The 12,834-nt window shown below is 30.6% G+C and overlaps 1 protein-coding gene across 35 annotated transcripts in view; it reads right to left on the bottom strand.

The window, feature by feature from the left end:
* LOC130891028 (basement membrane-specific heparan sulfate proteoglycan core protein-like) overlaps positions 1-12,834 on the bottom strand; it is a 251,525-nt gene that overhangs the window by 74,096 nt on the left and 164,595 nt on the right. For 6 of the 35 annotated variants that reach the window (XM_057795748.1, XM_057795766.1, XM_057795774.1 and 3 more), the window contains exon 2: positions 12,273-12,418. The exons of the other annotated variants lie outside the window; for them this stretch is intronic. In XM_057795748.1, coding sequence (XP_057651731.1) covers positions 12,273-12,330 — 58 coding nt within the window. In that variant the 5' untranslated portion in view covers positions 12,331-12,418. The remainder of the gene's footprint in view (positions 1-12,272; positions 12,419-12,834) is intronic. 35 annotated transcript variants of the gene reach the window in all.

Genomic DNA, 12,834 nt, shown 5'->3' with positions numbered 1-12,834 from the left:
GATGGATTTATCAATTTCTATAATTTCAATAATCGCAAGAATAGATATTGCTATCGTGAAAGGGGACTTATGGCTATAATGTTTTGTTTCTACTATCGAGAGGCAGGCACTGCATTCGTAACAGAAGGTCTCACGTTTGGCGAATGCGTTCCGTCAATCTAGTTATTTATAATCATATCTTGTTTTTTCCATTATGAGATCTTGAGAACCACGTTAACGGGTACAAGGAAACGAAGGAAAGAGCACACTCTTTCTTCACAATATATTCATTCATCATTGGTTGAAAAATATGCTAATCACAAAATATATCACACATTCCAATTTTAAAGTTAAGCTTATATTTGCTTTATGAGTAAATCCTGTTCTTATCAACTATTTACCGCACGTTTTCAACTGCAATGAAAAAATGAATAAATCATTGCTTTATTGATGACATCACTATTTTCTCGCGTAAGGTGATTCAATAATAAATATGTATTAGATTAAATATTGAAAAACCTCATTAAATAATTGATTTATTTATTTGATTGCGTTTATTCTAATACAAGTTAATTGGAGGTAGGGCATCTGGTTTTCAAAATATTTCTATGTATGGTTAGTACCAAAGGTAATTTATACAAATAGATTACTTATATAGAAATATTTAAATATTTAGCGATAAATATGTAATTGATTTTAAAGACATTTATATCGAGAATGCTTCATAAAGTTCATTTAAGTAAAATAACAACCCTCGACAATATAATATGTGGAGTTTGAATACTTAATTCAAGTTAATTTCTTATTAGACATATAGTAATTATGCTGAAACATGCTTCAGAAATATGAAGTGATTATTGTTAGAAATAAACTAAAATCAAAAACGTCAGTGAACTGATTCAAACGTTGATGTAATCATTCTTCATTATTCCGAGTATTTTTATTAACTCAAAATAAAAGTCAAGGCTTAGTTACTTTATGTAAGAAAGTTCAACTAAGAAACGTTTCTAATTACAGTGACATCAAACTGAGATTTATCTAACCACCTTGTACGTATAATACTCATTTTTCGTTGTCTCATCATCTCGTGAATGTTCTTTTTTCTTGGAAAGATGGCAAATAGCATCTACATTATCCAGGATTTCTTGCCTTATGTAGACACAAAGCTTTACTACAACGGTTTTTCTGTATTTGCATTAACTTTTTTACTCTCTTTATAAGAGAGAATGATAAATTAGAGAAAATAGTGATTCGTTATTTTTCAACTTTTCTCTGTCTGACAGAATAAAAAGCGAAATCAAGTTAAGTGGTTTCTTACCAAAGATTAGTATTAATTCTTAACATTTTACCTGGAACAAAATAAAATCGAAATTAGACAAAATCAAAAAGGTATATTTAGAGAATGGAATCACAAATTTATCATTGAATTGTATCGAATCCAATTTCCAATATGTTAGATTAAATTACAATTATTGCAATAGATTGAAAGCTAAATCACAGGTCAAAAATATCAATTTGAAAACAATATCATTACTTTTTATACAAAATGTGAAATCCAAATTAGTGAGACTAAATTATGGTGAATTCACAAATTATAAATTTTGGTGGATGAGCACAGTTAAACATTTGTATGCTATTATTGTTTATAGTGAAATATTTTTTTTGCAGTGAAAGAAATCTCATCCACAAATATAGCAAAATACTGTGTATAACCCTCGATGCTAAGCTTCGCTAGATAGCTCATATTGAAAAAAAAAAAACATCGTGGATGCCCCTTGAAACATTCGTATCCACAATGATCTGGATATAGATACTGTTGTGAAATTTTCCACGGTTCATGAACTACGATTTGATCAACGCCCCAAAGTTGAGGTAACCCAGCATTGGAGGAAGACCTCAGAGTATTAAACCTTCCGAGTTAGTGAAGTCAATTTGTGAAATCTAAGGATGCTGTTGAGTTGAGTAAAATCTTAGCTCAGATTAACACAATGCCACGAAATGGTAATTGTGTTTAGTGGAAAATTAAGGTATCCAAGTGAAATTAATCCATAATTATGATGTGTGTCAATTATCAAATATAAAAGGTTTAATGTCAAGTCTAAAAAGTATGTATGTGTGCAAAAAATATTTATTTTATCTATTTCAATCAATTATTTTGGCGAAAATAAAGTTTTCAATCAAACTAGAATTGAAGAAAGAAAACATACATCCATTTCAATAAATGTGTTAAATTTGAGAATAATTTTTGGTTTTTGAGTATCTCAAAATTCAAATTAAAATTGTGTCGCAAGATTGCACAAACACACGACAAATAGAATTAAAAAAATAACTTGATTTGCTATTATATAATGGATGGAATTTACCAAAGGCCTAAAGAAATCATGATCATCAAAAAATAGGTTCTTGGATATATAAAGCAGGGGTGGATGTAGTCGAAAGTATTCTTATTCGTACATTAATTTTGTATTGTTACACGTTCAAAGGAATTCGATTTATTCATATTTCTATCTTTTTTTTTAACGGATTCGTTCAATTTTTGAAAGAGTTCTTCAAAATCCACCACAAAAAGTAATTGAAACAAAATATATCCAGAAAAATAATAAGTGCAAATCTAGAGAGAGCAAAAACTAAGCCGAAGGGCTCCAACATTTGTTCCGCGAAAATTAGACTGCAAAATTAAAAACACCGTACGACTACCTTAGGTAAGGTAAAGTATACATATACATGAGAAGATTTCCAGAATTGAAAACGTAATTTAAATTTCTGATAGCGAAAAACACAACGTCTTATGTAATTCAAAACCATAGGCGGATACAATATTAATTTCATATGAAGAGATACTTATTTATCACCAAAGTCATAATACAAATAGACATATGGGATCGATATTGGGCCTTTATGAGTTTGGGGGAAAAGTGTTTTATCTAAACCTACATTATTCAACATATTTTGGAATATAATAGTTGATGGCATTAATTTGATGATATCATGTTAAAATTACATTACAGAATGGTATATTTTTCAAATTGTGAATAAATATTTCGACAGTAACGTGATCCTTTTGGTTGAGCCATTTTTTTACTAGAAATATGTCGTCAAATTTGTTTCATATGACTCCAACATTTATTAAATATAAGATTTTCCCTCTAATATCTAACATATATAGATTTTCTATGCGTCAATTTGATGTTTAGGGATTGACTTAACCGTTTTGTAATTCAAAAATGGTGACTATTATCAAAAAATTAACTGGAAATGACTTACACAGCATTTTTCGAAACCCGAACTGTCACTATCTAGCAATACAAATTTCTTCATGAGACTATGAATGGATGCTATTATTGAACTTATTGAATATGTAATAATAAAAGTTTTAGGCGGCGAGCATCGTGAAAGAAGGATGCACAGGTGCAAGTTGCTTCCACTAAGCTATTTCGTAAAAAGCGTCCGAGCCAGTCCAATTTTTCTATTGTTCAAACATGTCAAGTGATATTTTCTAATACGGTTAGAGGAAATTGTAGAAGAAGAAGAAGAAACACTTTTCAGGAGTTAAAAACTGCTCATCGAGCCGCTCCCAATAATTTTGTCATTTTTAATTTACAGTCGTCTCCAGTTTTTTAAAATTTTACTCACTATTTATTTACACAATTCAATACTGACATCAATGTCACCATTATTTATTTTTTCACAAATTTATTTCCAATTTATATTCTTGAAACAACTCTATTAACATAAAATGCTTATAAATTATCTTGACACTACTGTTTGACCTTACTCAAATTCTAAACTGTCTTGATAATGTTGCGCTATTTGTATTCAATTCCAACACAACAGATTTTTCCCATTTTTCTGCCCTCTGGCCATTCTGAAATCTGTGGAATTTCATAGAATGTAACTTGACAGGTTCGTTGGCCAATGTAAACAAACATCAGGTCCTGACTGACTTGGACACTCATGACAGTCGTTTTACTCAAAAAGATAAATATGAATCTATTGATACAAAAAATTGTTTTAAAAACTATTTTATGGTATAGGTATACATTTATTTCTAATTATAAAAATCATTATTTCAGCCACAGTTCTTCGAAAATTATTGGACGTATTAAGTAACAAAATAAAAAAAGTCTCAAGAAATGTTTGAAAAACATTTATAGTTCTGGACTTTCTGTAAGAAAAAATTATATTTTTATTTAAAAAATGTGTTGAAACCTTACCAATGTTACACCACTTACTAGAAGTTATGAAATCTACAGTTGAAATTCATAAAATAAAGTACTCGCACGAACTCTGGATGATGATTTTATATATATATAAACAATTTGTTTGCAAGCGATACTTTGATATATATATATATATATATATATATATATATATATATATATATATATATATATATATATATATATATATACATTACAGAAATAAAAAAAAAATACGTTGAAAGCACGTTAAATATTTAGTCTTTAGTTCAATATTTGCCTGATTGTTCAATTGGTTTGGTTGTGTATTAATAACAAACAAGTTTGAAGTACATATTTTAAGTGGCAGTGAATGATCACAAATGTTAAACTTGAGGATAAGCGATTTTTTAAAGCACTTTTACCAAGCAAAAATTATGAAATTTATTATCGGCACATCATACATTTACACCTGTAATCATTGATATTTCAGGAGGATTCTCCCATTCGTTAATTTCTTCCCACTTATGCTTGAGATTTTTATTATTCAATTTTTGATGTACGCCTGCTAAGTTCCAGAAAAAGTACTTGTTGAGATTACTTCAGATTGGTACAAGAAGTATACATCAATTTTAAAATGTTATAATAAATCTTTATAATTTTTTTTTTTCTCATTATAATTTCTCGTTTCACTTAATTTAGTTTAGTCTCAATTACTTGAGACATCCCTGCACTTACAGCGGAAATATTTCCTTATTATTATTTAAATGGAGATTATTTTCAAAGATCTAATCAAAACTTTTAGAGTCATTTACTGTTGAGTCTAATTAACAGTTAATTACGATAACGCAAACATTCTTATCTTTGAATATCCCTTATATATTAGTTTGTTCTTGATGTATTTTGATATATTTTACGAATAATTTCTGTAGTGCTTGAAGGTATACTAAATTTTGTGGTTCACACTATAAAAACAATGAATAATGTAAATAAGTTTTCCAGAAACGTATCTAGTGGAATAAATCTTTTCTTTATATTTAAAATATATATGTAAGATCTGGGATTTATGCATCGACTTCTAAATACATTTTTCTTATCAACCTAGTTTATTGCTACTAGTTTATGGATAAAATAAAATTAGTTTTCGGTTTATAGTTCTACTCAAACAAAAATGGTTGTTAAATATTGTTTTATGTACTAATAAGAGTTATATCTAGCGTAGTTGTGACGTGATATTCATTTATGAAGTATATTTATCCTCACATTCTGATATTTGTTTATTTGAAGTTGCCACCTTGAAACTAGTTACAGAAATATTCATATATTCGATCACAAAATCAGTTATATTTCCATAGAACGAAGTGGAGAACGAATTTATGTTAATTGACTTCATTTCTCATTCGATTCCGTCATTTCTAAACTATCATGTGTTGTAACTAAAACCAACCTGAAAGAGAGCTCCAAAGAGAGCATCCATGTAGAATAACCACATAATTAATCCTAAACTTACAATCAAGGGCATTTAATTTAGCTAATAGTTTAGAAAAGTAAGCTTCCAATTTAATATATTTCTATTTGATAAGTAACTTATCATTGTTTATGCCCAGAATTTAGATTTGATTTTGGGATTTGGGATCCACTGCATCATTTTCATCAATATACTGAATATTTCTCAAATATCTCCAAAACACATGATTATATTTGGAACTTAATTTTATTAATGTTTATTCCGTTTATTTAAATGAGGCTCATCTAGAAGGAATCATGTGGTATAAACATTGTCGTTTAACCCTACACCGTTTTTAGCATTTTGTACACAATCCCTTTTCTCTTTTACATACATTTTTTCTACTTTAACCGGCAGTATGCTAATCCTACTTTTCATTCACGATTATTTGTTCGAAAAAAAAGATGTGAATAACCAAAAAGATTAACTTCAACCGCTGAGATCCGTACGTACAGTAAATTATTACGAAATACCTGAAACGCGAGAGAAAACGAGAGGGGTTAGATGTCCTGGGGCAGCATCACCAGCGAGTAGCAATGAATAACCAGGAGACTTTAGCTTAACAAAACTGTCATTTAAGGTAATGCATCATATAATTGGTACAAATGGGTGTCGCGTATAATTTCCGAGATGAAGTACGCCGCGTTACCGCCGCGGGCTGACAAATTAACCGGGTTTAATTTACTTCTGATAGTAGATATAATAGAATGAATCGCACCAACACACGTAGATAACTTGATATGAAGCTTCATTAATCGCTAAGAATCATAATTAGTCTCTTTTGTCAAGATACGTTCGGTTCGCAGATGATTTTATATATTTTTAACGTGTCATTTCAACCTAGGAACAGAATAATGGTATTTACTTGTAAAAAATCGAATCAAAATCAAAAATTTTGATCACCTAATTGAATAGAACATCAGTTTTCACTTTTATTTTTCTTACTACAGGATTATAGAATTGAAGGATAATCGAAAATTGCTTCTAAAGAAATATTAGTATAGACAATCTATCGATAAAAACAGAAAACATAAAAAATTGTAGTGGAAAACTGCAAAGTGGAATTAATATCACATGAAAATGTGCACTATTTCACATGAGCATGAGAGAGTTCTTTCCAAATGGGTATCGCCTTTTCTCAGAACATAAACAAAAACGACAACAAATTACTGATTCAAAGCGATGTTGGGAGCTGTGTGGGAGTGGGCCAAATTAAGTCATCTGAGCGGCAACCGTCCGAAGCTAGCAAAAACGCAATAATCGGCAAGCTAAGTCATAGCGACTGTATTATGGTATAAACTCGGAATATTGTTTGGAAAAAGAAAAAAACTACTACTCGACATGATTGAACTGATTTAAAAAGGAAAGGAAGGTCCTATAGTCAGAAGAAAAAAATTGTATTACTAAGAAAATACACTGTGCCACAATTTGATAATAGCAATGGTCAAATTCAATGAAATGAAGTCTACCTAATCTAATCGCATCCACTACATTCTCCCGATCTGACCCCTGGCGACTACAGGCGGTTTTTAGATCTGAAAAAAATGTTCTAAGAAGAGTATCAATTTTTAATTTTTACTTTATTTATTAAACAATCATACGAAAAGAAAGCCCAACATATTATGTGGTTTTAAAGTTTAGGAAGCTCTTGAAACCTTGGTAAAACCAATCTTTGGTGATAAATGTAAAAAAATAGTTCCACTGCATTTTCAACATCTCTTTTGGATTCAAATTTTTTGCATCTGAATAAATAGTAATCTGACGGTTGAAAATCCGGACTAAATGCTGGATATGGTAGGAGTTCAATACCACCAAGTTCTTCGATATTTCGAGGAACCTTCGCTCGTTGTAAGAGAACCAGCTTTCGGTTAACTAAACCTGGAATATTTTTTAGATAAAATCCCATGCAATAGCATTAGTTGTCCACTATATTCCTCGGCATTGATTTCGAAGTACGCTAAACCTTAATAATTCCATTAGACACATAACAAGACTTTTCCTTGCTACCACAGTTGCTTTTAATTTTTGTTTCCATCTTTTAACAATATATAAATTCCATATTTATCGCCCTCTATACTATTTATTATAAAAACTTCGTCAAAAAATGAAGAGAGAATGATTAAAAGAAAGTGAAGCAATTCTAATCTTCCTAGAATTAGAGACTAGTTATAACAAATTACGACATGTTTAAATTGAGGCGTAGGACATTACCTATGAAACACCCTCTGTAGATTGTAGATTTAGGAAGACCTTCAGATGAAAAAATTTCATTATTCTAATCAAAGACAAAATAAAAAATGAAATGGTATGGCATTATTTATTCTGCCGATGTAAGTACCTTTTATTTTGACTACGTAGTTTAAACTTTACGTATTATCAACAAGCATCGTTTTGTAGGGTTTCCCAGAACAAAGTATGAGTTTGAAATAATGCACAGTTGACCGTTTTATGTGTAATCAACATTGTAACTTGAGTTATTAAGATACAAAAGGCCAATGTATTCAGATGCTATAATAGAGAAAAATTTCCAATATTCCTTGTCAGCTTTATAAAAGGAACTGGATGATGAAATATAGTTGGTATTCGAAACAGAATAAAACAATTAGAAATGCCACGTTATTTATTATTGCCAAATAAATGTAATTAAAATATTTACAATGTTTGTTCATGATTTTGCATTAAGCATAAGTAAATATGAACCTACTTTATTACAACCACTATAAAATTTCACTGATAATGTTTCTCTGTGTATTATATTTGAAATATTGACAAAGTATATATAATATTTAGGTTAAACTGATATTTTCTGTTAGTTGATCATTACATTCTTGAGAAGATCTATTAATTATACGGGATATAATCAAAATTATTTTCGAAACGTCTACTTTCTATAACCATCTAGAATAATGTAGATAACAGTTTTGTTTATGCTCACGTCTGCCGTCTTATTTCAAACTTTTCTAATTCTTCTGCGCGAATAAAAGAATTTTTGTTAACCTTCTTTCTTATTACTTCAAATTTGTATTAATTTACTGAGAGTCAAATGAAAGGTCGAGATTACCATTAGGATACGGACACACGTAAATACACACTTAAAATTAAAATTAAATAAAAAAAGAAAAATAGCAATTCTGTTTAGCGATTAATGTCACGAATTGTCCGTATTGTCATTGTAGTAGGAATTGAATACTGAAAACGGTCAATTTGGAATGATACTACATTGATGAGATCACAGGGTATCTAACCGTATGGAATACTAATCATAAAACCGATTGTTTGATTATGACAAATCTGTGTTAGACATTCTTAACGAAGTATTCCTAATCAGAAGGAAGTTATATAAATGAATTCAATAGCTTACACAAACAATTTTTTTTTTTTTGGAAATATATACCGTGAATTAAAAATAATTTCGTTGTCGATTAAGTTAACTTAGTCATGAGTCATGTTATAAGAGGAATACTGAAAGATGTAGCGAAAAGCATCATGAGAGAATCATACCATCTAACAATTCTTTGTCTCATGTCAAGCTGGAATTTGATGTTCCAAAATATAAATGAATTAACGTTAGAGAAATTGCTTTGTCACCGGGGCCGGATTAAGCTAGGGGCTTGGGGGGGCTATAGCCCCGGGCCCCAGGTCCAAGAGGGCCCCATCATTTGGAAAACATTCTGTATTTTTGATGTTTCGATACCACAAATCTAACGTATTGATATTATTTTTAAAATATTATATTATTGAAAATGCCTATTACTTTTATTACTCTTGTTTTTCCGGGCTTCCGAATTCCTTAAGGGGGCCCCGTCACTATTTTAGCCCCGGGCCTTATAAATCTTAATCCGGCCCCCTTTTGTCACAAATATTGCAAGAATGTAAAAAAATTTTGTTTTACTAGTACTAATACATCTTTTGAGAATTTAATTAAAAATGTTTGGCACTGAATATACATATTTAACAGATAATTGAGAAATTGAAGGAATTTATGGTGAACATTGTACAAGTAAAGATTTTTTGAATCGAATTTCGCTGCATGTTCTCACTATTAAAGCCAAGTATCCAGAATATGGAGGGTGTCTTATAAATAATGTCGGTATCCAAGTTTCACTCTATTGGCGACGTACGGTATCATTAGAATGTCCAAACAAGTTTTATAATCGAACGCTGATGGTTTTCTACTGAATCCCTGGTAATCCCATTACTCCACGCAGGTGGCTGACCTGAACGCGAACGATCTTCAAACCTCAAATCTCCAATATTAAAACGATTAAACCAACGCTGTGTGGTTCACTCATTAACTGTGTCTCCCTCCAATTTTGCTGCCATGGCCGCTTTAAGCTTTTGTTTCCAATAGATGAATTTAATTTTTATCGCACGAAAATCTGATGATTTTGTCAATAATCACGGACTTGCCTAACTTATCGATGAACCAACCAGAGACCCCTATCGAGATGATGACTTTCCCAGCATCTTAGACCCGTTTCTAACATCAGACCCTGATCTGTACAGCGCGACTTTAGATGCACCGCTAAGACCATCAGATCGAAAACTAATAACAGCAATGTATGAACTAGAAATCGAAACTCAGGATCCACCTAGACCACGTTAAATTTGGCATTATAGTTCGGCAGACTGGAGGCATCTAATGGATTTTCTTTTGTTGTTACCTCGGAATAATATTTCCATCAATCCCAATGTCCCTTTCGGATATAATCTTGGTTGGTATGAAAGACTATAATCCTTACTCCTCCAAGACTTTGCAGACAACAATATATGGTTTGATGAAAACAGTAGTTTAGAGAAGATGTTTCTTTTACTTTCCATACTGTAAGTTGCTATTTGCAGCATTGATCTGGTATACAGAGAGAATTTAGTGGTGCGCGCAATGGAATTAGATAATCTTACTAACGTGGTACAGATATTTTGAAATTGGAAATACACTAAACATTAAGAGAAGTGTAGTGTTAGCGCATGTGAATTTCTATTAACAAAGTAAAGAATATAAGAACATTTTTATGACCAAATATAAAAAACGTATAAATATTACAATTGTAATTGTATTTTCTCCCAACACGTTTTATTATTCAAGATATCATCTGTTCATTACTGTGTTTGAATCAGTTCAAGGTAAAAAAAAGTAAACATAAGTATTATTTGAATAAGATCTTTGCTGGTTTTAGATAAAAATTGTATAATAAAAATTGAAAACCGAGTGCGTTGTGTCACATATGAGTATATAGGAAAATTATTCAGGAAGAACGTCAATGTCAAGTTCGGTTTTAATACATAATTTCCTTATCACTTGAATTGAAAGATATGAAAATTAATTTTCAAATTCTGTTTTTTATTGGCAAAATCAGCTAAGCCCAAAGACCCGCCCGGAAAATATTTTTTTGAATTTAAAAGGAATAATTACCAATATCCATTGAAAATATTATCATGTTGAGGACAAAGTGTAGCTCGAACAATCCAGAACGAATAGCTGAATATATTACATATATCATACCGCCTGAGAATTTTCTTTGTTGTGGCCTCCAAGAGTTGCTTCCTTTTAGATTTTTCTTACCCTTCTTCTGATGTATAGACATTATTCCCTTTTTTTCTTGTCTCAGCTATTTCTTTCACAATACTACGTTCTGAAGACATCCCGCGACCTTATTTGCTTCGGCTACTTGTCCTCTTACTTCGTATGTATTATTTGACCTTCTAGTTCTAATTTTCATCTAATGGGCTTTTTTGGTAGTGTTAGGACAATGAAGAATATGAATACTGGTTCGTTATCTTCTATCTCAACCAGCTGTCGTATGAGAAAAACTGCATCTACGCAGGATCTTCCTGATCTTCTATGTTGTGATCGAGTTCATTATTATTTTTCTGTCTGGTATTTGACAGTGTAGCAGTATTTTGCGTATAAGAGTTTCCCCAATTTGTTATTATATTATATTGAACACATTTTTAAAATTCTACGGTATTTCGAATTACCTGACTAGTGCAACATTGAAAATAAACAAAAGGAGCAATTTTTATAACACGCTTACATTAGCTGTTTACATATAACAATGTTTGAAGTCGATTTTTGAGCACTCGAATTTATTTGAAATTTTGCACACATATTAAGGATCGATGACAATAAAATTCTTCCAAAAATTCATGCTATAATTCAAGATCAGATCATCAAGATTAGATTTTTTCTTACATCCGATTTCTGGTAGTGTCTACCAAATATTAAAGGACATGCTCAGACATTCGTATTGTTAGTCTCTTGAAAAATTTACCGGGCTGTAATAAAACACTTGGTTTGCTATTAAAGCCTGTTGTTTCATATTTTTTATCTATTAATTATCATAATTAAATGAATACCGATTGCGTTTTCTTTATCGATAAACGATTTTCAGATTCAACAATCATTTTTTCCAAAATTTAGTGCCGCGAGGTAATAAAAGATTCAGTGGAAAATTATTTCATTGGACATCTTCTTAAGACATACATTAACACTTTTGTAAAAAATAAGTTTTTGGTTGAGATCTAACCAATTTTTGGAAAATTTTCACGGGTTTATTCAAAAGAAATAATATTTCCGAAAAATAAATCAACAAATTTATATATTTTACCTGATTGCTTGCATGAAGTCAATAAGACCGCCAAAATTAGAAGCGGCCCTCTCTTCATCGTGTAGTTTCGGCCTTAGATGATTTGCTTTAATATATTCTATGTTGTAACGCAGTTTATATTAGAGCAGTATACATGTTAGCTCATTCTGTTGAAAAAACAAACAACTATTATCTTTGATTATCCATAATATCAAAATATAAACACTGATGTCGTACATGCAATGCTGGTCTCCATTAACTAGAATAACTTCTTACGATGAAAATAGTAATAAAATATCATTAGAATAAAACATTACTGACAGATTATATTTTAAGTTATATATGGAGAGTTTATGTATCAATTCTTCTACATTTCAATGCGTTTGGGGCTATTAAGAATCGATCTCACTAATTTCATAACCTTGACTTATAAAAAATAAATTTTGCCATCACCTTTTCCAATTTCTATCATCCTATTTTCAGTTTGTGAACTATTTTTACATTGTTCGAAAGTTATTTGGGAAATAGTTGTTCTATTTTCGGGCACATATAAAAACGTCAATTGTAGTAGTTATAGGCGATA

This window comes from Diorhabda carinulata, chromosome 1 (assembly GCF_026250575.1).
Source record: "Diorhabda carinulata isolate Delta chromosome 1, icDioCari1.1, whole genome shotgun sequence".
In the NCBI taxonomy this organism is placed as follows: domain Eukaryota; kingdom Metazoa; phylum Arthropoda; class Insecta; order Coleoptera; family Chrysomelidae; genus Diorhabda; species Diorhabda carinulata.
The sequence above is the reverse complement of the archived record's forward strand: the minus strand, read 5'-3'. Positions and strand labels throughout refer to the sequence as shown.